This window comes from Lontra canadensis, unplaced genomic scaffold (genome assembly GCF_010015895.1).
Source record: "Lontra canadensis isolate GAN:19392208 unplaced genomic scaffold, GSC_riverotter_1.0 scaffold2, whole genome shotgun sequence".
Lineage (NCBI taxonomy): Eukaryota > Metazoa > Chordata > Mammalia > Carnivora > Mustelidae > Lontra > Lontra canadensis.
In genome coordinates this window covers 4,218,208-4,245,538 of record NW_022630996.1, presented here as the reverse complement: position 1 = coordinate 4,245,538, position 27,331 = coordinate 4,218,208, and the positions used below count along the sequence as shown (strand labels likewise).

The following is a 27,331-nucleotide window of genomic DNA, read 5'->3' as shown; positions in this document are numbered from 1 at the left end:
GAGAAAGATCGCTCAATGTCTACATTTCAGCTTTGGCTATGTGAGAGTGAATTTTTTTTTTTAAGATTTTATTTATTCATTTGAGAGAGAAACAGAAGAAGAGAGCACAGCTGGGGGGTAGAGCAGAGGGAGAAGAAGAAGCATGTTCCCTGCTGAGCAAGAAGCCAGTGCAGGGCTTGATGTCCTGGGATCATGACCTGAGCGGAAGGCAGATGCTTAACGCATTGACCCACCCAGGTGCCCCAGTAAGAGTGAATATTAAAACTATGGGGTAAGGAGGAGAGGGTTTTTTGTTTTCTCTTTTTCCATACTAATCTCAACCCATGCATTTGATCAGTATTTCACATCTCTCTCTCTCTCTCTCTCTCTCTCACACACACACACACCCACACACCCTCTTTTGCCTTTTACTTTTTACCCCATACTTCTGTCAGCCAGTCAGCTCAGGAAAATCACTACTGCCATCTTCAATCCAACCACAAGTCAAAAAATGACCCACCTAAGATATGGGCAATGCTATGCTATACCTAGCTGTATAAGCAAAGACAGTCAAGAGTTGTGATGCAGTCTTACCTAGTAAATAACCAATACTAATAACCCACAATTTCCACAACAGAGTCTGCATACTTCCCTTATAAACTCTGATTTTTTTTCTCAGATGTTAGTCTTCAAGGTGATTTTACATGTGTGCACACATATCTATGAGTACACATACACACACGTACAGCCTAACCCCCCAAGTTGAGAATCATTCATGATGAGAGATGATTTAGGTATAACCAAAGAAAAAAGAGCTATGGTTTTGGTAGAGAAAAACATCTGTGGATGCAAATAGGGGGATTAGATTGTTTAGAAATAGAATTATGGTCAGGTCTTACCTCTCTATTCCTTAGGATGAAGATCACTGGTAAGCGGAAAATTTGATCAGTTTGGTCAATCACTATCGCAACTGAGGCACAATCACTATGCCTCAGAACAAGTGTGTCTTTCCTCATTCCACATGTGGGGTTTTCTTTCAAATGTCCCATGCCAAGAAGAGGCCGTGGCCCATTCCCTGTTTGTCTATACTGACCCTGAAATCCCTTTCTCACCCAATCCTGCTTTACTCTGCTTCCACCAATCAGAAATTCCAAAGCTCTCTACTCCAGGGATGCTGTGAGTTTTAACATACAATAGGGCATGGCTTGGTACACTTCCATTACTCCAGCTCTTATCTCCCCCATTCATCCATCCATCCAGTCATCAGCCAACAAGTGTTTCCTGAGCACCTACTCACCTGTTCCACGTTCAGCACTGTGTGAGATACTGGAGGACACTGTGAACAGAACAGACTGGGCAATGCTCCTACAGAACTTCCATGTAGCCTGTCTCTATACCCATCACCTGTCTCCCACATTCTCCAACATCAGGTCTTTTGCCTGCAGACATAAAATCCTCCCCTAACTCCTAGATTTAGCACAAACAACTCATGCCATCTTTTCTTCTATATCACCTTCTGAATCCTCTAGTTCTTATTTCCATCCCAATCCCATCTGGCTAGACATTTCAAAGCCTTTTCCACAGCTCTTTAGACTTTGTCTTATGGGGCCCCTTTATGTCTGTTTTCGTTTTCCTCACATTTCATTTCAAAGCAACCTTCTGCTGTGACCCTTCCTGGAATAGCAACACCAGCTCTGGGATTCAGCAACATATTTTAAGCTAGACGCTGGGGAACATAAAGGTCACTAAGAAGTTTCTCTGCTCAAAGAGCTAAGTGGTCTGGTCTGGGGAGGCAGCAGCAATGGGGACCTTAATTGATTCAGGGTGATCTGTTTGATTAAGGGTAACTCTGCTTGATTTAGGGGGAATCCATGCCTAAGTGCCAAGGGCTCGTCTGTTAGCTTGGGAGCAACCTAAAGACAAGAACCGTGTCTTTTTTAATGTGGGACCAAATCCCCACTGGGGCAGTGCACTCACCTAACTAAGACTGGGATCTTGGGCATCTTCTTGGAGACTTTAAAGAAACTTGTGTCCCCTTTGTTGTCGGTGAAGTACACGCCGGCCACACTGGTCACGAGGTTGCCAGGGAATGTGAAAAGCACCCTTTCGTCGTCGCCCTGGTTGGCCCAGTCCCAGGCCTGGCCTCCAATGAGCAAGCCCCCTCCACGTTTCATAAACTTGACCAACTTTTCCGTCATGGTTTCATTATAGGCATCAATGCAGTAAACCCCGAGGGAGTCTTTCACTTCCGGCTCAATCTTCGCCTCCACCCCAGAACCCTCAAGGATTTTGGCCAGGGGTGCCAGGGATGGATGTACACCAATGGGAGCCCCAGGGGAAGAACAGAGCCAACCCACTGCATTGAGGAGAAAGGTAGTGAGCTGGGCTTCTACCAAGTAGTCCTCATGGGACACCACCACCAGGCGACCTCGGCCATAGGAAGAGGCAGCAATGAGGACCTGGCCCATGTCATTCACCATCACTGGGAAGGAGGCCTCTCCAATTAGAAGCAATTCACATGGGATGGCATCTTCAGGGACATCCCAGCTTGTCACTCCATTCATAAGGGCCTCAAAGGCAGCAGAGGGAGTCGCCATGGCTGGATCAACTTCTGTAAGAGGAAAGCAAAGACTCAGTTTGGTAAAAAATAGATAAACAAATAAACAAAGGAGCCAAACGGTTCACTCCTCCCCTAGCAGGGGCAATTCTTCCCGCGATGCAAATGAGACAGACTCTGTGAACTGACTCAGGGACTCACCAGGGTTGTCAAGGTATCCAACCCAGGAGACCTCATCACACCCTTCCCGGTCCTCCTAAACTCTTGCGACCAAACGGAAAGAGCTTGACACTTTTCCATTGCAGAAGGAAACAAACAGAAGTGGAGAATGTGGGCAGAATTGTGCCCCCAAAGAGTTACCTGTAAATCCACCTCCTAGTACCTGTGAATGCAACCTTATTTGGAAAATAGTGTCCTTGCAGGTAAAATCAAGTTAAGATGAGGTCATGCTGGATTTGAATGAGCCCTGATTTAATGACTGGTATCTTTTAAGAAACATCTGGACACAGAGACACACAGGGGAGAACACTAAGAGAAACTGGAGTGATGCGTCTATATGCCAAGGGAGGCAGAGGTTGCTGGTGAGCTCCAGAAGCTCTGGAAGAGGCGTAGGACAGATTTTCCTTCAGATTCCAGAAAGAATGCCTTGGTAACACCTGGACTTCAAACTTCTGTGCCCCCACGACTGTGAGAGAAGCATATTTCTGTTTTAAGTCACCTAATTTGTGGTGATGTGTTACAGCAGCCACCAGAAACTAACACAGTGGTGCCTCATGCTGCCCCTTGTCCACCTCAGCAACCACGTTGATCTTATTCATCCCAGCTTGTGGAATCCCAGAATATCGGTCTAGAAGGTCTGGGTCCTTATAGGATCTTCTTTGGTCGCAGTCATAGGTTGGGGAAGAGGAAAAAATAAGTCCTCTGTGGCTTGAATCCAGGTCTCCATCAACCAGGAATTATGGCAGATTCTTCTTCCTTATACCTTGTACCTGGAGAAAGGTGTGTATGTCTGTGGATGTGACCTCATATAAATCCTCCGCTTCTTCACCATGAGCTCCCTGCTCAGATGCTCAACGTCTGACCTCTACTATGTTCACTTTACTGAAGCAGTTCCCCCGAGAGCAGATGTGTTTTCATAATCGGGACATCTAGTGGTTGGCGTTCTCACTGACCACTCAGTGGCACTGGCTTATACTGCTGTCCTGTTCCCTGAGACTCTCACCACCAGTAATGTTATGGCCAGAGCCAACGTCATCATCTTCAATCTGCTGACCCACTCACTTTCTATCCTTCCCTGACCTCTTCTGAAAATGCAGATATTTCTTGTGTTTTTATCTTTGGTTCTTAACATCTATCTATTTCTCGTCAGAAAATATGTTCATTCCCAAGATAACAGGCAAAGCAGTTACAAGCTCTGGCTCTGGAGGGAGGCTATCTGGGCCTGAATCTTAGCTTTGTTTGCTTACTAACTGTGAGATAGGGCAACACATCTCAGACATCATTTCCTCATTCATTAATTAGGGACAAAAGTGTCTAGCACATAAGGCTGTCCCAAGGATTAAAGGAAATAACAGGTTAAATGTCTTTCAATTATTTATTATATATATGAGTTTGTGTGTGTGTGTGTGTGTGTGTGTGTGTGTATTTACATATAATTATTTGGTAAAAGTAAGTTATTTAATTTGCAAATGTGCATAAGAGAGAATTCTTTTTTTTTTTTAAGATTATTTTATTTTACAGAGAGTGAGCGAGTGAGTGGGGGGAGGGGTAGAGGGAGAGAATCCTCAAGCAGATTCCCAGCTGAATATGAAGCCCAACATGGGGCTCAATCCCATGACCCATGAGATCATAACCTAGAGCCAAAACCAAGAGTCGAACGCTCAACCAACTGAGCCAGCCAGGCACCCCATAGAGAATTCTTATAAAGTGAGCAAAAACCAAACCTAATGTCAGATGTTGTAAATACTGAACTAAACATTTAATGATTCCGATTTTATAGTTTTCACATTTTGGAGCCAATGCTAACAGTAATATTAATTATGATTACATTTAGTTCTGAAGTGTTTCCATGGGTCCTTGAGAAAGTCCTGGGCACAGGCACTGTGCCTTCCTCGGGTACAGACGAAAAGGCCCTGGTTCTGAGGTAATGAATAAACTCAAGATCCCCCGCTGACAGAGCACTCTACCACTGCAGTGGTCTCTAAAACTAAAGAAGTCTTAAATTTAGTCTTTTCCTTCCAAACTAGCTCTTCTTAGGCACATTACATGAGCTCAATGTCCCTAGCTGCTACAGAGGGTGACATTTACTTCAGAGAAGTTTTGAGATGATAGAACAGGCGGTTGGTTCACAAGAGCTTGTCCTTTCCCTGCTCTTCCTAGTGTCCACAAATAGCCAGGACAGCAAACTGCACAGAGTCACAGTTGTGCCCTTCTCCCTCCTGTCCCATATCCAGCTGGTTACAGTCCCGTCAATGTCATCATACATGGTTTCCAACCATAGTGCCAGGAACCCAGTTCAGATGCTCAGTAATTCATTCCTCGACTAAACTGACCCAGTTTCTGAGTCACCAGGGCCTGATCTTGCCTCTATTCTTCTAAAGCCACTGATGTATTATTTCCCAGAAGAGAACCCCCTCCCAGAGCTTTGCTTTTCCCCACAGGGTTAAATCTGACACCTTCATCTTGGGGTTTGAGGTGTCCTGGGCTGGCTGCTCCTAACATTTTCCAGCCATGTCTCTGGCTACCTAACCTCTCTGCAGCTTCCAGAACACTTGGCATCCCTGGACATGCCCTGCTTTCATTTTAGAGTCTCTTTTCATGCTCTTTCCTTCCTGTTCCCTCTCCCACCTCTTTCTACCTGTTGAAATCCTATCCTTCTAAGAGAAGTTATTCATAGAAGAGGAAATTTAAATGGCCAATTAGTCTATGAAAATATGCTCAATTTCACTAGTCAGACAATTGAAAATAGAATGCATGATGTTGCCTCTAAGATTATCAAAAAGGAGGAAGGAGAAGGAGGAAGAGAAGGTGAAGAAGATAAAGGCAGATAATAATGCCCAATGTCCAAAAGGCTAGGAGGATGTGACAACAATTTGCTGGAAGGACCAAGACGCTGAGAGCAATCAACAGTGGGCAGCCCCACTTCAGAGGTGAGATCCTCAGACCAGCAATCCCTCTTCTGATTACCTTTCTTACAGACATATGTACAAGGATGCTCACTGCCACACAAAACTACAATTGGAGACAGATAAATGCAAACCTAGAAATGGAGATAGGTGACAAGGAAGGTCTTCCAGAACCATCTATGATTTCTGTGGGTGCAACCCTCTAACCCAAAGCCATACCTATCCCACTTCTGCATGCTACCCCACCCCACAGCCTAGTGTTACAACATAAGACCCTGGGGCATAGTCCCTAGCCAGCCATGCATACCTACCCCCTAAAGAGCTGTCCATCAGACCCCTCCTCTCCGGGCCCTAGTCACTGCCAGGGCTGGTACTCCACACATCAGACCCCTCCTCTCTGAGCCCTAGTCACACTGCCAGGGCTGGTACTCCAGAAACACTCAGAGCAGAGAACTCACATTTTTTGTCTAACTGTATTTCAAGCCAGTTCATGGGGAAGCTGTCTGTGGAAAAGTGACAAAGGGATGGGAAGTTGGCCTGGAGATTTGAAAAGTAGGGCACCAGAATGAAGAGGGCTTTTCCTGTGGAGTTGCCTCCTTCTACCTGCCAGGGTTTGGTAAGGAACACTCAGGTTCCCCTCCTCTTGGCCAGTTTCCCCTGTCCTGCTCCACAAGTGGAACTGCAATGCAGCCTCAGCCTGATACGAATGCTGCATGCGTAGCAAGTCAACATCTGAGAGGGAGAATGTTTGGATAAAGGATGATAATCTGTATCATAGAATATCACATCACTATTACAAAGAATGAGTTAAATCTATTTTGCATCTATGTAGACAACCCTTGATATACTTTAAGTAGAAACCTCACATCATTGTAATTTTAGGACACAAGCCCATTTTTGTAGAGATAAAGACAGTAACAATAGTACCAGTAATTTTAGTAGGAGTAATCACAATACACTGCTTTCTAGGTTCCAGGTATTATTATAAGTTTCTTTCATAAAGTATTTACTCCTGACAACAAACCTGTGAGTTTGTACAATCACTATCTATTTTATAGGTGGGCAACAGCAAACAAAACAAAAAAATGTGATGGCCAGAGAATGTGTTACTTGCTCAAGTCACACAAGTGTGGAGTAGTGGATCCAGGATTCAAACCCAGAAAATCTTGTACTGAGTCCACATTCTTAAGTACCAGAAATATATAAGCCTGTTAAGGACCAGGATTTCATACACAAGAGAAAAATCTATGGAGGCCATATTTCAACATGCCAACATTAACTGCATTAGGAAGGGAAGAGGTGAACAGTATTCTTTCTCCTTAACCAGGTCTGCATCCTTTGAATTGTTGTATATATTACTGTTACAGTTAAAAATACCACAGGTAATAGAACTTCAAACAAGCAAGTAAACACACTTTAAATGATGGAGTATATACATTAATGGATTGCTCAACTAATCGTATCTTACCTAAAATGCATTTTATCATCAGTTGAACATTTATCTACTAAAAAAGTTGATTTCCTTCTCTGTGGGGTTCTTTGAACTTTGCAGCTGGTTCTGTTCCCACTTTAACCAGCTATATCCATGACTCCAACACTTGAATTTTTAACCGAATGCTTCCTGTTTATGCTGGAATCCCTGTTTGCTACTCCAGCTTGGGGACTGCAGAGGAACACAGCCTGAAGTGGGGGTGCGGTGGGGTGGGGAGATCCCTTTTATTTCTCTCCCTCTCTTCGTCCTTGGTTCTCCTTCCATGGCTTCTGCCTTCTCTCCTCTGTGCCAACTCTGGCCTCTTTCAGCTTGCTGGAACTCAAGACACCTCTAAAGCAGAAGGTACCTCAGGCACAACCTAGAACTCAGGCAGAGAGCTTTACAAATCCCCTACTCCTGCCACAAAGAGCCCCATGCAACCTAAATGGGGTTTCCCTTTAAGAGATGTATTTGGAAGGGAAGGAGGGTAGCAGGCCTGTCTTGGGTACTGCACCACATCCTCCTTTATAGTTTGATTTCAAATCCAAGTAGAGTAAGTATCTGAGATCAGGGGTATGTGTGGTTCTTCGGATTCTCCAGGAGAATGAAGAGGTGCTCCGTGGTGGATAACGGGGAGTGATGGATGGTGTCAAGAACAGACCTAGGATCACTTCTTCAGTAAAGAGCTGCCCTGGCCGTGACAGATGATTACTCACACAGACATCCAGTCCTATAGGTCTTCTCTTCTTCTTGCCATTTTCTTCCATGAACCCCTTGTTTCTTTTTCCGTATACATCCAATACCATGTCCAATGTCCATCAACTTCTACTACGCTAGAATTGGGGTGGGTTCACCCTTCTTTGGTATTCTACATATTCCCAGATCAATCTTATTTTTCATTGAAAAAATGGTTTAATTAATATATTTTTTAAAATATGAAATACAGGGGCACCTGGGTGGCTCGGTGGGTTAAAGCCTCTGCTTTCAGCTCAGGTCATGATCCCAGAGTCCTGGGATCCAGTCCCACATTGGGCTCTCTGCTCAGCAGGGAGCCTGCTTCCTCCTCTCTCTCTCTCTGCTTGCCTCTCAGCCTACTGGTGATCTCTATCAAATAAATTAAAAAATCTTTTAAAAAAAATGAAATACATATGGCAGAACAATACTTTAAAAAAATTAAACAGATTCTTATATACCTACTACCCAGCTTAAAAAAGACCATTACCCATAATTTTGAAGACCTTCTTGTGGTCCTCTCCAATCCCCCCCATTCCCATAAAAGTAAGCATGATTTAAAATGCTGTTTTTCTATTCCCCTATTCCTATCTTACTACACTCCCTTCTCAATTCCTGAATCCCCCAGGGCCTCTCACTCGCATTTGCTCATTTCTCTGTCCAGGGAACTCCGAGGAGAACAGCATCATGGGGAGCACAGGCTCCGGAGTGTTGACCAGCCTGCCTCCCAGAGGACAGTGTCCTAAGAAATGGACAACGCGGGACACAGGTCGTTCTTAAATTCGAGGGTTTGTCCATACTGAGTTCTGGTGTGGGATCCTCTGCTCCTCTCCAGGCCCTCACCCCAGCCAGACTTTCCTACACAGGCTCAGAGCCAGTCCGCAAAGAGCTTGTCCGTGACGTCAGAGGAGGAATGGAGGGGGCCTGGGGTGGGGAGGGAAGTAGGGGGAGGAGGGGAGCAGAGCGGAAAAGCTCTGCCTGGCAGGGAATGCTCCAGACCCACTGGCACCGTTTGGGTGAGGTAGGGGTACACAGACCACTGCCGCCTCTTGCGTTTACTTACACACACACACACACACACACACACACACACGTCTCCGGGGACTAGTGAGAGTGGGTAAGGGAAGTCAGACCCAGAGCCAGTGTTTGCAAAGATCAAAGGGCAGTAGGACAGAAGTGATGCTCTGTCACCAGCCACCTGTGTGACCCTGAGCAAGCCCTGCCTCCTCCCTCGGCTCCGACGAAGCTGCGGAGGAGATGCTGTTCTAGAGGTCGGGCCTGTACGAATCTCGACCACACAAAGCACGCAAACACAAACATCAGATGTCAGAACCCGGAGAGGGGCAGCAATGCGGCAGCGGCGACGCGGAGCCCAGAGCAGAAAACAGTCAGCAACGGGGGCTAGGACACAATCATGGAGGGACCCGTCCCAGATCCGGGCGCCCCCGGGCCCGCGGCGCGCCCCTCCCGCAGGTCCCGCAGGTCCCGCAGGTCCGCCCGCGCCCCCTCACGCCCCCTCGGCCTCCGGCACCGCCCTCCCCCAGAGCCAGGCCGGGTTCCCCGCCAGCCACCCCTTCTCCCGCCTGCGGGGCTTCCGCAGAGGGCCACTCACCGGGTCTCGGCGGCAGCTGGGGGCAGGGCTGGGGGCGCAGTGCGGACGCACGGTGCGGTGGGGAAGGGGCTTCCCTGCAGGCAGCCCCGCGGCGCGCGGGCGAGCGAGCTAGCAGCCGGGAGGAGGCGCAGCCGGGATTGGGTAGGGGGGGTAAGGAGGGGTTCCTCCTTCCCACTTCCTCCCGGGCGCGAGAGCGAGCCCAGGGGGCGGCGCTTGGCAGGGGACAGCGCTTCTTTGTGTCGCTGGCCCTGCTGGCTTGGCATTGCAGCGGCCCCCATCCTGGCAGAGTGGACGGCCGTTCTATTACAGACAAACTTCCCTGACTATTCGTTACTAAGGGAAAGGCTGAATATAGGATAGGACACCTTCTGTGCGATATTATTCAATTCTTAGGAAAAGCTTAGATCTCCATTTGGTTGTGGGCACGGGGTATATTTGACATACTGCGGAAGGGGGACAAAAATTATACAAAATTGTTAGCTCTGCTTTCATTTTTATAATAAAAAATCGCCCTTTACATATTTGTACTATGATGGGAGAAAGGAGGGCTACATCTCTACCCATTAATGTCTGACCTGATGAAGAGCACACGGCAACTTTTATATAGCTCTGCATTGTTTGCATTGTTGTCTATGTTACTTTTGTAAGTTAAGAATATTACATTTCAAATAGACAATAGGTAGCTAGTGTCTACCCTTCTGTGTACATTTCCATTCCTATTTCTTTCTTGAAGTCTTCTCTGATCACCAGTTGACAGCCGCGCCTCCCTTCTGTGAACTGTGAGTTCTACTTTGTCCATGACTTCATTGTCCTCGGATGCTAGATCTAGCATGTGAAATGCAAGCTAGGACAGCAGTTAAAAACTCAGACTGTCACCAGATGTCCTGGGTTCAGATCTCAATGCTACAATCTATAGGCTGAGTGGCTTCAGCAAGTTACTTAATTGCTCTGCACTCAGTTTTACCTGTACAATGGGAATGATAAAATTAGTACCTATATTACAGATTTATTGTAAAGCCTAAATTAGGTGACTGAATACTTGTAAAGTTCTTAGATCAATGACTGGCATACAGTAAGACTGGACCAGTGCCTGTTAAATAAAACATTCAGGCTTTCCTAAGACTCAATACTTCATGTTCCAGGAAAATGCATATTTTTAAATATACTGGCTAGAATTTTGGTCCAAATCCAAGTCATATTTCCTTTCTGGAGCCCCCTTCTACCTCCTTTTCCTCTTTCCTTTCTTTTTCAAATCTTTCCCCAAACTGAATCATATAATTAATAGCCAATAGGGGATGTGGGTTGGTGAGCTCAATGGCATAAAACACAGAGGGAATGACAGGAACAGAAATCAAGAGAACCTTCAGGGTCCTGCCCAGTGAAGGACCACTTGAGTGACAGTGAGCATGTCCTTTAGTCCTTTAACTCCCTCCTGACAGAGCTCAGGGTTCTGAGCTAATAAACAAGGAGGACTGGAGACTTGCTTGCTAAGCCCCTCTCCAGTCTCAAATGACAAGATAATAGCACTGCAAGGCAAACCCCCCAAATACTGAGTTGTCTGGAAAATTTTAAAATGCAAAACAAAAACGCACCTATTGCTTACATAAAGAGAAATAATAAAAAGACAAAAATGTACGTGAGAAGGATAGACCCTAACTTACATCTGAGGATGGAGATGAAATTTGACAGGGAAAGGATTTTAACTGTCAGGTTTTGTTTCTTAGAAAGGAGGACACACACACACATACCAGTGGTGGGGGGGGGGACACACATACACACCCACGGGGTGGAGGGCAGGGAGAGCAAGTGTGCTGAAGCAAAGGTAATATAATGTCCGCATCTGATAATTCTGTTATATTATTTTCTTTATGTATCTGCAGGTTCGAAATATTTCATCATGAAAAGTGTTGTAAAAGGGCTGAAATTCCTGGAGAAAAATGAAGCACGCAAGAAATATGAGCCAGAAGAACCAGACACAGAGATGGAGACACCACAGGCAATCTTTGGAAAACATCTGCCTCCCTAGGCCCAAGCGGTCTCAGGCCCAGACCCTGACTACCTTCGCAGCCCGACAGGCGCCCCTCCCCCGCGCTCCTCTGGACCTCGTCTGGGTCGCTCCTTCTCCCACTCCGGCTGCGCGGAGTTGCTCCGCACGCCGGGGCCTGCTCCGGTTCCGGAACCATCTTTGGACGCTACTCACCCGTTATCCAGCAGTTTTCACACCGGGCTACTCTGAAGGGGGAAGGGACTGCTCTGCAGAGACGTGACAAGGAGACAGGGCAGTCAGCCTGCGGATTCGGTAATTGGTGGAGGTGGCGGCGGGAGGCGTGCAGGGGTAGATGGGCTGCAGTGCAGAGGGTCTGGGGGGGAGGGGCACAACCCGGGAGCTGATTGGCGGCTACGGCGGGGGGCGGAGCCTGGCCTGCCGCCCCCACACCTCAGAGGCCCCGCTTTGTGTCTGTTTCTGCCAGAGAATGCAGCCCCAAATCCTGGATGGAGTCCCGGCAGGGCTCCGGGAGTGCGGGAGTGCTACGGGGCGATTTGTTAAAAAATAAATCCGTAAACTATTTACCAACAAGGGAGGGGTTGAGAAATATAGATTTGTATATAAAACGATACATAACTATTTACAAGGATGAGTTGAATATATGTGCTAGGAGTTAGGCTGTATCTATGTTTATATTTTTAATGAACATTTAACAAGGTATTAAAAATAGCTTACATTTTTGTAGGGAAAAATTTATTACATATGCTTATATAAACACAGAAGTTATATGGAAAACATACATCAAACTGTTAGAATCAGTTACTTCAGAGAGTTACGAGTAGATTAGTTTTAAGTATGTTTTCTTCATACACCTCTAACATTTCAGTAGGAATATATATTATTTTGTGACAAAAATGGATAAATTTAATGAACTAAAATAGATGAAATATCCTTGCACAAATAGCTGGTAGTGACACATCCATAAATATGATTTCTCTCTGTGTGGGGAATTCTTGAACTTTGTCCCTAGTCCTGTCTCATTTTAGTTAAGTAAGAGCAAGATATAACACCTGACTTTTGAGCCATAAGCTGACTATATGGTCCCGCCTTGAATCCATGTCTTCTCATCCAGCTTGGGGAGCTCAACTTTAGAAGCTGGGAGAAAAACCACTTGCCCCTTTTATGGCCGGTCCCAAAGGCCTGAAAGATTGTGTGGCTTCTGTACATTCTGCTGTTTCCTCACCCTTCACCAATCACTGCACTGGCCCTTATTCTCTGGGTGCCTAAGAAGAAGGTGTCCCTGACCAAACTATTCTCAAGAAGTGACCGTTAAAAATGGTCCCCTACCACAAAACAGTGTCCAGGCTGGACCTTCCACAGGAGTGTGGATTCAGTGGTAAAGGGGATAGATTCCTATATCCTGTATCACTTCAGGGTTTCATTAAAAGTCTCCAAACTAGACTAAACATAAGTCAAGAACTTTATTTTATTCTTCTTCAGATTCTCCACTTCATCATGTGGCCACGAACAGGTGTTTGGTAATGTCTGTTTGGTGGATGGATGGACAAGATACATGAATGTGGGATGAGGAACTCTTAGCACACTCCTCAACAAGACAAAGAGCAGCTTAACAGTGAGAATGAATCAAATCACAGCTTTCCTATGTTGTAGGTTTTCTCCTTTTCTTCATCTTCTCTTATTTAATCTTCAATAAGCACTTCGCTTTCTTCCTGTATCTGCTAACATTTCAGCTAGTTCTAGCCTCTCTCTGTTTCAGACTTCACATCACTAGCACCATTTTAAATCCTGTATCCTTCTAGAGTTTCTGTTTTTCCAGTTTCTACCATGAGATTGCCATGAAATCCTGAATGTAATGAAATAACTTTTGAAATATTACGTTCTATAAATACTCAGCTAAATCGGCATGAACAATTTATTAAAAATCCATACTATAAAATATTATGCAGTTCTTAAAAAGGACAAGCTCAAGTCATATCTTGAGGAATGCTCTCCATATATATTTTCAGCTAAAAATTTGTAATGCTTCTCTTGAGCTTTTATGTTTATCTAAGCAGGAAAAATATGGACATATTTGGTTACCTCTGGAAGTGGAGAGGGTTGGCTACTAATTTTTTTCTTTAAACTTTTTGTATTTTTAAGATATTACAAATATAATTTGGAGGTAAAAAGGACTATTTGGTAATACCACTCTTAGTTTTATGCCAAAAAGAAATGTATATATATGCATCACAGAAAGACACATACTAGGATGTTCAAGGCAGCGGCATCTATAATAATCTAAAACTGGATACTACCCTCCCTTCTTTCTTACCCCTAGTGCTGACCTGGCACTATCTTCCATTACAAGTGTCTTAAAAACAAAGATAAGATTATTTTCAGATATATTTGAGAATTTATTTTCAAAAGATTTTTAAGGAAATTCTAAAGGATGTATCTCAAGAAGAAATACAATAATCTTAGATAAATTACCTGAAATGCAAGACAAAATGATAAGAGATTTTTAAATCTGGCATTGAGAGAATACCTTATTTGGAACAACCCTTCCACTGAAAACTCACAGCAGTAAAAGTTGGACAAATATAGGAGACAAAGGAAGATTCTGAAGAGCAAACAACACAAGGAGAACTTGAGAAGCTATAATCCCAAGGGAAGAAACACACAGGACATGAGCTCCACATCTGCTGGGGATTTTCCATTTAGGGCATTTTCTAGTTCACAATGCAGATAATGTGAGGCCAAGCAGAAAGTGTCAGTCTTAGTGATTCAAGATTCTCAAACCAACTGAACTCATAGGGCAAAATTTCAGACGAGAAGGTATCTCTGAGAACTGAATATAAAAAAATCTATATACAAATTCCCCTTAATTTGTCACTGGCTGACTCTTAAGCTATGCACATACAGAGAGGGACTGCTACCTCCAAAAATCCACCAAAACTTGTTGAAAACGGTGGTTAAATGTTAAACAGGTGGCAGTTATTTCAGTAGCTATACTGTTCTGGGAATAAAGCAATGGAGGTCAAGTCCAACAAAAACAATATACTCTTGTCAACACACTCTGCTTTCAGTTGAGACATGAGAGGATTCATGGCATATCAAAATAATGACACCTTTGGAGTAAAGAATATGGTCTTGAGTAAAGTAAAAACTTAAAATGCATCAGTTTTAAGAAAGCTTAAAACTAATGTTTGATAGCATAAAAGTAATCTTCTGGTGCTTTATCATTTCTCATCCCCCAAAAAATCCTCTTTGAGTAACAATAACATCAAGTATAACTTTATAATTTTTCATTCATGATGTCCTTTACCCAATAAAAAATTTAGGGAGAGGCTAAAAATCCGATTACATTGCCAAGAACTCAGAAGAAACAACAAATAATAGAAATAGACTCATGGGTGATTTGGACATTTGCATTCTTAGGGATTGACTTTAACTGAGTCAATATGTTGAAAAATTATAGAAGCAAGGCTGGAGAATTTCACTATAGGATGAAAATTCATAAAACTCATATATAGAAAACCATAAGAAAACAATCCCATTTGCAATATCATTAAAAACAATAAAATACTTAGGAACCAATTTAACCAAGGAAGTAAAAGATCTCTACACTGACATCTACAAAACATTGAAGAAAGAAAGTGAAGACACAAATAAATTAAAAGATATTCCATGTTCATGGATTGGAAGAATTAGTAATGTTAAAATGTTCATACTAACCAAAATTATCTACAGATTTAATACAATCCCTATCAAAATTCCAATGGCATTTCTTACAACACTAGAAAAAAGAAATCCTAAACATCATATAAACCAGAAAAGAACTCCAATTGCCAAGGCATGCTTCAGCTAGAAGAATAAAACTTGAGGCATTACAAATGCCTGATTTCTAATTATATTACAAAGCTATAGGAATTAAAGTATTATGGTACTTGCATAAAAACAAACACATAGGCCAATGGGAAAAAAAAATGAAGACTCCAGAAATAAGCCCACACATTTACATTCAACTCACTGTCAACAAAGGTACAAAGAAATAGGGAAAGGATAGGCTCTTCAATAAATGGTGTTGGAATAACTGGATATCCACATGCAGAAAATGCAACTGGACTCTTGTCTCATAGCATATATGCAAATCAACTCTAAATGTCTTAAAGACTTAAATGTTAAGATCTGAAATTGGAAAGCTACTAGAAGAAAACATAGGGAATAAACTTCTTGATATTGGTCTGGGCAACACATTTTTGGATATCACTCCAAAAACACAGGTAATGAGCAAAAGTACACAAGTGGGACTACTTAAAACTAAAAAGCATCTGCACAGCAAAAGAAATAATCAACAGAAGGAAGGGATAACCTATGGAATGGGAGAAAATGTTTGTAAACTTTATATCCCCAGTAAGGGTTAATACAAAAAATAAATAAGGAATTCAAACAACTCACTAGCAAGAAAATAAATAATCCAATTAAAAAATGAGCAAAGGACCTAAATGGACATTTCTCAAAAGAAGACATACAAATGGCCAATAGGTATACGAAAAAGTACTCAAATCCACTAATTATCAGGATATACAAATCTAAACCATGACATATTATCTCACACCTGTTGGAAGGACTACTATCAAAAAGATAACAAGTATTGGTGAGGGTAAGGGAAAAAAGGAAACACTTATGTACTGTTGATGTGAATGTACATTGGTAAAGTCATTATGGAAAACAGCATAGAGGTTCCTCCCCAAACTGAAAATAGAACTACCATATTATCCAGGAACCCAACTTCTGGGTATATATTCAAAGAAAATGAAATCAGGATCTGGAAGTAATGTTTGCACTCCCATGTTCATTGCAGCACTATTTGCAGTAGTCAAGATATGAAAAATGAAAATGACTTAAGTCATTATCCAATGAATGAATGGATAAATAAATTGTTGTATGTATATACAATGGAATTTATTTAGCCATAAAAAAAGAAGAAAACCTGGCCATTTGTGACAACATGGATGAACTTTGAGGGCATTATAATGTTTCAAAGTTTCAAAATAATTCAAAGACAAGTATGTGTGACCTCCTTTATATGTAGAATCTAAAATAGTCAAACTCAGAAGCAGAAAATAGCATGGTGCTGGGAGGTGGGAGAAATGAAGAGAAGTATAGATCAAAGGCTGCAAAATTAAGGTATGTAACATAAATAAGTTCTGGAGATCTAATGTATATTACAGGGACTATAGTTAATAATATCGTATTATATACTTGAAATTTGCTAAGATAATACATCTCAATTGTTCACACACACACACAAACAAAAGGTAAACTGTGTGAGGTGATCAATATATTAATTAGCTTGATGTGGTAATCATTTCACAATGTATACATATATCTAAACATCACATTGTGCATCTTATATATATGAAAATTTTCTCAATTATACCCCAATAAATATTATGAATTAAATGTGTTATACAACTAGAGTATTCCTAAAACATTCAGCCTAAAACATTACAACACATAATTTCCAAATAAGAGTAGTAGTAAAATGGGGAAACAAAGGAATAAAAGAGACAGATAAAGCACACAAAAAAATAATTAGCAAAAAAAAAAAAAAAAAGAGAGAGAGAGAGACAGAAATAAATCTGTTTGCACTACTAATCACAATAAATGTAATTGGAATAAATTATTCAATGGTAAGTTATAAATTGTCAAACACTAATTTTATTTTTTTATTTTATGTACTTATTTTTTAAGATTTATTTGTTTGGGAAGGGGAGGGGTCAAGGGAAAGGGAGAGACTCTCAAACAGAATCTCTGCTGAGTGTGGGGCCTGATGCCGAGCTCAATCTCATGACTCTGAGATAATAACCTGAGCCAAAATCAAGAGTCAGATGCCCAACCAACCGAACCACCCAGGCACCACTCAAGCAATAATTTCAAAACCGGCAATGAAAAACTACAGGTAAGTTTGTGACCTATATATGACTTAAAACAGATTTAGAAAGATTTAAAGTCAAAGGATGAAAGATAAATCTTTCTTTTTTTTTTTTTAAGATTTTTTTTATTTATTCATTTGACAGACAGAAATCACAAGTAGGCAGAGAGGCAGGCAGAGAGAGAGGGGGAAGCAGGCTCCCCGCTGAGCAGAGAGCCGGATGTGGGGCTCGATCCCAGGAGCCCAAAAGATAAATCTTTCTTAAAGGTAATCACCAGTCAGGGTCAACACTAGTCAAAGAAACCTTGACTTTATAGCTGAGCAAATTAAGAGTTTAAGACTAAAAGCATTAATAGGTAGCCATAATAATGAATCGTTACATAATGTTAAATTTTTCAATTTACTCCAATTCACTAATAACGTAGCCTCAAAATACATAAAGTAAAACAATACACATCTACAATGAGAAATTTCAAAATCTACCATCACAGTGAGAGATTGTAACATACTTTTTTTTTTTTTTTGGTAATTGACAATTCAAACAGATAAAAAATTGGTAAGATATGGCAGATCTGGATTGTATAATTGCCACACTTGTTAATTAATTAGACACTACACATTATCTTCAAGTGCACAAATGTAATGGACCAGGTGCTAGGTCATAAAGCTAGCTTCAAAAGTCCAAAGGAACTGATATCACACATTCTCTGACTACATAATGAATTAGGCAACATTTACTGCAAGATAATAAAAGAATTTTCATGTGAGTAACTAGAAATAAAATACATTGTTGTAAAAAAATTCATGGCTTAAATAAGAAACCATAATGAAAATTATAGATACTTACAGCTACATGATTGCAAAATATTCATATCAAAACTTATGAGATACAGCTAAAAAGCAGTGACACAAATTTAAGAGCTTAATGAGTTAAGCATATGAGCTAAGCATATACCTTAAAAGCTTAGAAAATAAATAACAAAAATTCAAAGAAGAAGAACTAATAAAATAAATATCAATGGAAAAAATCTAAGTTTTACGTATGTGTGTATAAGTAAATGAAAGAGCTAATAAAGTAGTCTAAATTCTGGCAAAATTAGTCAAAACAAAATGAGAAAGTGTACAGGTCATAATAATGATAAACTAAACATAGTGAGAGAATATTATGAGCAATTTTATTCTATTAAGCTTGAAATATATATGATATAGATATAGATATAGAACAGTTAAATATCTTAGAAAATAAATTCATGAAAGTTGACTCATAAGAAAACCTAGATAGTCCTATAATCCTTAAAGTAATTGAACCAATAAGTTTAATACCTTTTGATAACATAAACTCCACACTCTGGGGTTTTGCTGGTGATTTGAGGAGATATTCAAGGACCAGATAATTCCAACCTAACCCAAATTCTTCCACAGAATAGCAATAGTGAGAATATTACCCATCTTATTTTATGAGGTGACATCAACAAATAATAAAGTTAGAACCAAAGAGGATAATTGCATGCCAATCTCAATTCACATATATAATTGCAAATATCTAATGCTTATCTCTATATCATTATGTAAAAATTATTGCATATTTACAAAAGACAGTTTATTCCAGGGATGCAAAGTTGATTAAATATTTAAGACTGAAGACTATCTTCATCATATTAACATATTTAAATGGAAAAAACATATGAGAAAATCGATAGCTATAGAAGAAGCATTCTATAATAAAATATCTACTCATTTAAAATAAGTGCTTCCCAGAAAAAGAATCAAACTTTCTTATTATTGAACAAGGCATTTATAAACTAACCATTGCAAATGCCAAAGTTTACATAATGAAATCTTTCTTTTTATCTTAAGGATAAAAAAAGGATAAAACCTTTATTCAACTTTATACTGAAAGTCCTAGCCAATGCAGTTAAGACAAGAAAAAGAAATTAAAGGTATAAGGATTGGAAAGGAAGAAACAATACTGCCAATTTTTAGGTGATATGACTGCCTGTGTAACAAATCTGAAAGACTATACAGGTAAATTTAGAATTACTAATAGAGTTTGTCACATTTTATATAGAGTCAATATATAAAAGGCAACTGATTTTCTATACACCAGGAACAATAAGCTACAAAATATAATTTTATAAAAGAAAACATTTACAATCACAGTAAAAATATAATGTATTTAGAAATAAATTTAATAAACATAGCAGAAAAAAAATAAAAAATATTATAAAAAACATTGAAGTTGAACTAAATAAATAGCATTATGTACCAAGTTCATAGATGGAAAAAGGCAACATCTTAAAGAGGACTTGTCTCCCCAAACTGATATATAAAATTAATGCAATATCAACCAAAATTCCAACAGGTTTGTTTACACGTTTGTTCCTTGTTTTGGAGAACTTGATAAGTTTATTTAAATATTTAGATGGAGGCATCTGGTTGGCTCAGTTGGTTGAGTGTCTGACTCTTGGTTGGTTGGGTCATGATCACAGGGCCACATGGTTGAACCCCACATCAGGCTCCATGCTCAGTGCAGAGTCTACTTGAGATTTTTCTCTCTCTCTCTCTCTTTCTCTCTCCCTCTGCCCCTCCCCCTGCTTGCACGTGCTCTCTCTAAAACAAATAAAATCTTTAAAAAATATATTTATATGGAAGATCAAAGATCCAAGAATTGCTAAAAACTCTTGAAGAAGAATAAAAAAATGGGAAGAATTTTACTACCATATTTTAAGACTTCTTATAAACCTAGAATCATTAAGGAAATAGATAACTACAGGACTAGGAAACTTAAAACAAATTCATGTATATGAAAATCTGAATTCTTGCCGATCACTGGTGCTGGGACAATTGATTATTCATATTGAATAAACAATATAACAATCAGTTTCCAGGTAGATTAAGACAAATCGCCAAATGCAAAACTATAAATGCTTTAAGAGGTAAATGTACTAAAATTAATGTATTCATTTTATAAAAGAAAATATTGGTAACTTGCAATTAAAATTCAAAACTTGGTTCATTGAAAGAAATGGACATAAAGAGAAAGAAAAACTAAGCACCAAATTGGAAGAAGATATTTGCAGCATATATAGCTGACAACGAATTGGTTATCATCCACATTATATAAGGAAAGCATTCCAATGAGGCAATAAGAAAAAAAGCAAACAACCCAATATGAAAATGAGTAAAAGACAGGAATCAGGATTTCAGAGAGAAACCACAATATTTCACCAATGTCTGAAGAGATGGACACCTCATTAGTTATGAGAGAAATGCTAATTAAAATTACAGTGGAACACTATTTCATGTGCACCAGACAGGCTAAAAATGAAATTTGATAATATCAAGTTATAACAAGTATGTGGAGTAATAGGAACTCTCATGTCTTGCAAGAGGGAGTAAAAACCAGCTCAATACTTCGGAAACAGATTGGAAATAACCTAATAAATTTGCACATACACAAATCTTATAACTTGGTAATTCTATGCCTGAGTGTGCAATTGAGGGAACCAGAGTGAGCCTGTGGATGTGAACCAGAAGCCACGTGTAGGAATGCTAGAGAACATTATTTGTTAATATCCCCTGTAGTAGGCAGCCTTTAAAATGGCCCCCAATAATCCCTGCCTCCAGATATTCATGGTTTTGTGTAAGCCCTTTCTCTTGAGTGTTGTCTACAACTAGTGATTCACTTCTAATAAACAGAAGATCACATGTCACTTTTGAGATTAGGTTACAACAAGAATCTGACCTTCATCTTTATCTCTTCTTCTCTCAGGGAGCCTTTATCCTGGAGAAAGCAAGCTGCCATGTTTTGACTGGTTTCTAAACAGAAGCCCATTTGGCAAAGAAATGATGTGTCCAACCAAAGCCAGAGGCCAAGAGGCTTGCCAACCGTTACTTGAGGGAGCTTGGAAGGGGTTCCCTCTACTCTCAGCCTTGAGAAGACTGTAGTCCCAGCCAATGCTGCTTACAGCCAGTGAGAGATACTACATCAGACACTCCCCGCCAAGCTCCTCCTGGATTCCTGACCCACAGAAACTGTGAGATATTGGGTTTTTGTTTTAAGCTGCTAAGTGTTGGGATAATTTGTCACACAGCAATAGATAACTAATACATTTCCCAAACTAGCAAAACCTAAATGTAGAATGGATAAGTTATGGTGTACTCCTACCAAAACAGTGAAAATGAAGGAATCCTCAAGGGTGAATCTCAAAAACTTGAGTATCTACGGTATAATGTCATTAATATGAAAACTTAAAAAATAGGGAAAGCAAACATGTATATGTTTTTGGAATACACACACAAATCACAAAACTATAAAGAAAAGCAAGGTAATGATTAATCCAAAAATCAGCTGTCACCTCTCATGGAAGGGAGAAGGGCTTAAGGAGCTACTGTGGTACTGCAATGTCATTTTTTCAGTCTAGGAGATGGTCAGGCATTCTGTTCATTATTCTTTAGACTGTTTAGATGTTTTATATACCCCTTTCTAATAAATTTTAAAAAAACCAAACCAAAGCAAAAAAGAAAACAAGATACTGGAATGAAGTCGGTGGACAAATAAATAATTTGGAGTATGAAAGGATGGATGGATGGATGGAGGATGGATGGATGGATGCATGCATGCATGGTTTGCTAGACAGGTCATTCGGTCCTTTATGTCTAATTGAACTTGCACTTCTTTCAAGAAGTTTAATTATTATCTGATTCATAAGTCTTTTTCTCCTATAATTAAAGCCTTCTCCTTCCATTGCAGGTTTACCCAACTCATTGGCCAGCTCCTGCGGTTTACCTGGGAACTGTAGAATCCAGTATTTACAGCTTCAGGCCAAACACATTCCAGACTAAATGTTCTGCAGGTTTCACTGCACCTACTCTTACCACCACCACCCCTCCAGCACCCGCACCGCCCTCACCCAGCGCACCTCCCTCACCCACCGCAGACACACTCAGAGCCTTTGGGCACCTAGAGCCCTGGAGCATGTCAGGACTTTGACCTTTCAAGGGTCAAAGTTGGGGGTTGGGGGGCGGTGGGAGTAGTCCTGCAGAGACCAGCAACACCCAGATAATTTAAGAGCCAGGCCCCAGGAGATGGGTAACATTACCTCCAGGGTTCCTTTTAGCTCAAATCTCAATAGCTCCTTGCAGAGCACACGCACAAAAAAAGCACAAGAAAATGGGTAGGGGGAAGCTCATCGCCTCCTGACAAGCAAGGGTGACAAACACTGCAGCAAGAAGAAAACACAGACCGAGTTGCAGGGAGACAGCAGAGAAGGATCCGAGAGGTAAACAGAAAGAAATTCTATTAAACACGTCTGCCATCCTCCCCTTGGGGACAAACGGAGGCCCCGTACCAGTCCCCATTCTTCTCTACCCCACAGCACACACGGTCTCCTCGGGCATTCCCTCTGTCTCCGGGTCTCCCCCATCCCACCCCACCCCTGGGTCGCAGCGCTCCGGGCGGTGGCCTCTGTCGATCCCAGGCCTCCTTGGGTCCAGAATCCATCGCTGACTCTCACTTACCGTTTGCCCGGCTTTTTCTGCAGCGCGGGTTCGGGGCGGAGAGGACTGGCTCGGAAGGGCCGCGGCCGTTCCCTAAGGCAAGGAGCTTCTCAGGTGAGAAGGGAGTGGGCGGCGGATGAGGCTGGGGACGTGGAAAGTCTCAGGAAGACAGGGGGGCGAGCGGGGCGGGGGACAGGGGGCGACCCAGGAGCTGATTGGTGGCTGTAGCGCTGGGGCGGAGCCTAGCCCTCAGTCCCCGGACCGTAGAAGCCTCGCTTTGTATCCATTTCTGCAGGGAGATGCGGCCCTGGATCTGGGATGGGGACTCCAGCATCCATCCGGGGAGTGCGGCAGGGCAGTTTGTTGAGAAATAAATCTGAGACAATTTATGAACAAGTGAGCAATCGATATAATATATTTTTTATAGACGATAATAAGGGATTATTTTTAAAGACGAAGTAAATCTACTACGGGTCCTAGATATTTTTAATTAAAAGCGTCAGGTTGCATTAGAATGGAGCATATGATTACATTCTTTAGGAAGAAAACCATCTTACATTGCTTATACACCGGGCAGAGCTAAGAGAGGAGTTGGGTATTGATACTTACCTTCATAACCACTGAGTTAGGGCGCCTGGGTGGCTCAGTTGTTAAGTGTCTGCCTTTGGCTCAGGTCATGATCTCAGGGTCCTGGGATCCAGCCAGGTATCAGGCTCCCTGCTTAGTGGATGGTCTGCTTCTCTCTCTGCTGCTCCCCCTGCATGTGATATTCTGTCAAATAAGTAAATAAAAATCTTTTTTTTTTTTTTTTTAAAGCCACTGAATTGGGGCACCTGGGTGGTTCAGTGGGTTATAGCCTCTGCCTTCAGCTTAGGTCATGATCTCAGGGTCCTGGGATCGAGACCCGTATCGGGCTCTCTGCTCAGCAGGGAGCTGCTTTCTCCTCTCTCTCTGCCCGCCTCTCAGCCTGCTTGTGATCTCTGTCTGTCAAATAAATAAAATCTTTTAAAAAAACCACTGAATTATTTTAAAATAGCACATATATTGTTTTGTAAGTTAAAAAAAAGAGGAAGGTGTTAAAAATTTTGCTAATCAACAATAGGTGACAGACACTGGGCATGAGAGAAAGAAAGCTGTGGCTGTTACAAACCTAGACTTTGAAGCGTCTGGCAGGGCTCCTCCTTAGGATCCGCGAAGTGCATTCCTTTCCTATGGCTGCAGCAACAAATGCCCCGCAAATTTAGTGACTTGAAAGAATACATTTATTATCATATACTGCTGTAGCTCAGAAGCCACCGGCTGTGATCAAGGTATTGACAGGGCTGTGTTCTTCTGGAGGACCTGGGGGGAGAAATCATTTCCTTGACTTTTTCAGCTCCTGGAGGCTGCCCAAATTCTTTGGTTTTGGGGTTCCATCTTCAAAGCCAGCCATCTCTCCACCTGGATCTCTCTGCCTGTCCTCCTATTTCTCTTGCTTCTCTTTCACTTATTTCTGAGCGACTTTGACCTGTTAGCTCCCTTTCCGCCCTGGACCCCACAGACCACCCTCAGTTCTGAATCTCACTTCCCTTTTTATGCTTATTTCTCTTTCTGTTCATCTTCTCTTCTGAATTTGTTCATCTAAAGAAGATAATTCCTTCTTTGCAGGTAGAAAGTGTAGTGGGTAGAGCACCTTGTCAACAGAATACTTGGTTGTGCTCTCTTACTACCACTTAAAGCTCTGCTGCTTTTTGGGGTTGTGGAAACACACACGATACCTTGTGTGTGATACTGGCATTCTTGACTCTGAGGCCTGTCAGTCCTAGTACCCCACCTCTCTGCCTTTCTTCTCCCACTCCTCACCCCAGGCCTGACTTTCCTTCCAGGGCCAGAGCCAGTCCTCAAAGAACTTGTGGGTGACGTCAGAGAAGGAGGGGCGAGGAGAGGGGGATAAGGGAGGCAGCTGTGAGAGGAGAGAAGCTGAGGAAAACGGCTGGGTGCCCCCATTGGCAGGGAATTTGCTGGCCGAGGTAGGTGATGTCTGCCTGTATGGGCGGAGGAGGTTTGCAGGCTGCTGCCGCCCTGTCTCCCCCAAGACACACACACACACACACACACACACACACACACACATCAAAGCCTAGAAATGTCAAGGTCATGCACCTTCTCCACCTGTGCTAACCCTTTCTTCTGTCTGCATTCAGTATTCCTTTTTAAGAATGTAGGAGATTGGACAAGATGCTTTAGCTCCCAAACTCTGTGACCAATTGCACAGCAAAAAAAAAAAAAAACTAAAAATGGTGGGTTTTGTGAGTGTCAGGGGAGGGAGTGGGGAAGGGCAGGCATGTGTGCTGTTGACTCTGAATTTCTGAGAGGAGGAGGAATATGGCAAGAGAGAAATGCAGCTGCCTTGGCAAAGAGAATGAGAAAGAGAGAAAGCTCAAGGCCAAGGCACCTTGGGTCTTTTAGGAACACCCAGTCTGCCTCCATAGAAGCCTCCAGACACCCCGGATGCTGCCTCTGTCTTTCACCCTCGGAGAACTTTCTAGTCAGAAACTACCCCTCTGTGTACGGGAAGCCAGTTGCTCATTTCTAGACACCTCTGAGAACTGAACCCCACATCTGCCCTCCATCTGTGGCCAGGCCTGGTGGGGCAGTTCTGAGGGAGGCTAGGTTTCCACAGGGAGGCAAGAAGAGGACAGGTAGCTTGCAGATTTCCAGGGAGAAAGGGACAGTGGTTGTACCCATGAACAGAAAGGCTGACCCTCTCCTGAGTCAGAGAATTCTTCCTTCCTTTGAACGGATCCTCCTGTCCTTTTTCCAGAATCTTGAGCCTGTTGGCCTCTGGACTGGAATTCCACCATGTGCTCTCCTGTCTGCAGCTGGCTGATTGTAGAGCTCAAAACTCCCTGGCCTCTGCCATCGCCTGAGCCAACTCCTTGCAATAAATCAATGTCCTCTATCCCTATCTATACAGATTTACCTATCTGTAGCCCCTCACTGGGGCTTTTCTTTATTTATCAGGCAGGCCTTGCTCCTTGTGTGTTTTCCTAAGCTTTTTTTCCTCTCCTCACCACCCCTAAAAGCACTATGTTGCATAACAAAGGGACTTCTAGTGTGGGAGGGGGACATTTTAGAACACTGAAAGTAACTCTTCACTGTAGTCTGTGATAAAAGCCTCGAGGAAAATAAATCAGCTACTGGGGGGCATTTATGGTTGATTCCATCTCTCCGCATTTTCTCCCCATGTCCTCATATGTCCCTCCCTGTGGGCTTTAACAGGACTAAAATCAATTTTTTAAATGGAATTATTACAAACACGTGTGCAAACAAAAACATGTTTAAAGCTTATGCTTGGAACATTTTGTGTTTAGAAATCAAGTGTAGGAACTTCATTGAGAGATAAATAGAATCAAAATAGGAACAGTGGGAGAATGGGGGAAAACTGAGGGAAGACTGGTAAAGCAGGAGATTTTTTTAAAGAACAGTTAAGTGCTGTCTTCTGTTTTAAGGACAATGACTTATTTTTGTGAAAGTAATGCAGTGCATTAATAGATGGGAATACAAGAAAAAAGGAAGGATTAAAGTGTATATGCTATTTTTATTTTTTAAAGTTTTACTTATTTAAGTAATCTCTGCACCCTACATGGGGCTCGAACTCATGACCCCAAGATCAAGAGTGGCACACTCCACTGATTGGGCCAGCCAGGCACCTCTGCACATGCTATTTTTAATTTAAAAAGTCACTTTGGGCTGCTCTAGCAAAAATATTGTAGCTGGGTGGCTTGAAGAACAAATATGTCTTTTCTCACAATTTTCTAGAGGCTAGGAAGTGCAAGAGCACTTTCTCACATGGCAGAAAGAGAGAGCGTGGATTTCTTCATCACCTTTCAAGGGCACCCTTATGACCTATTACCTCCCCATGGCTCTCTCTGCTAATATTACCAACATCAGGTTGGGTTAGAATTTCAATATATGAATTCTAGAGGGCCACAAACATTCAGTCCACAACAGTGTCACTTTTTTTCTTTTTTTAAAGATTTTATTTATTTGTTTGAGAGAGAGAGCGCGCGCACAAGTTGGGGGCAGGGAGACAGCAGAGGGAGAGGGAGAAACAGATTCCCAGGGCTTGATTCCAGGGCCCTGAGATCATAACCTGAGCTGAAGGCAGATGCTTAACCTACTGAGCCACCCAGACATCCCAACCGTGTAACTTTTAAGTTAATTTGGATTCAACTGAGATACCAAAGAATTGCTCAGGTAAACGCTTCTCCACAGCATGAATATTTGAAATATTGCAGAGTGTTCTGAGTTTTCTGCATTTGATTGGATGTATTCTCTTCTTGGGTTGCAGCACTTTTGAACCCCAGGAAGCTGCTAGTGCTGCAGCTTTCTATGGTGTCTCCACAGACTAAGTTGGAGGTAGAGAGACATTTTTACCTTGAAGGATTT

At 42.0% G+C, this 27,331-nt stretch overlaps 1 protein-coding gene across 4 annotated transcripts in view; it reads right to left on the bottom strand.

Annotated features, from left to right (window-relative positions):
• Positions 1 to 23,065, bottom strand: part of TCAF1 (TRPM8 channel associated factor 1) — a 44,359-nt gene extending 21,294 nt beyond the window's left edge. For 2 of the 4 annotated variants that reach the window (XM_032866893.1, XM_032866918.1), the window contains exons 1-2: positions 22,922 to 23,065; positions 1,957 to 2,590 (exon numbers count right to left, since the gene is read on the bottom strand). In XM_032866893.1, coding sequence (XP_032722784.1) covers positions 1,957 to 2,576 — 620 coding nt within the window. In that variant the 5' untranslated portion in view covers positions 2,577 to 2,590; positions 22,922 to 23,065. Of the gene's footprint in view, positions 1 to 1,956; positions 2,591 to 9,476; positions 9,625 to 11,676; positions 11,837 to 22,921 lie in introns of those variants that run through there. The other 2 variants (XM_032866910.1, XM_032866900.1) reach the window with 2 other exon arrangements.
• Between the last annotated feature and the right edge of the window lie 4,266 nt (positions 23,066 to 27,331).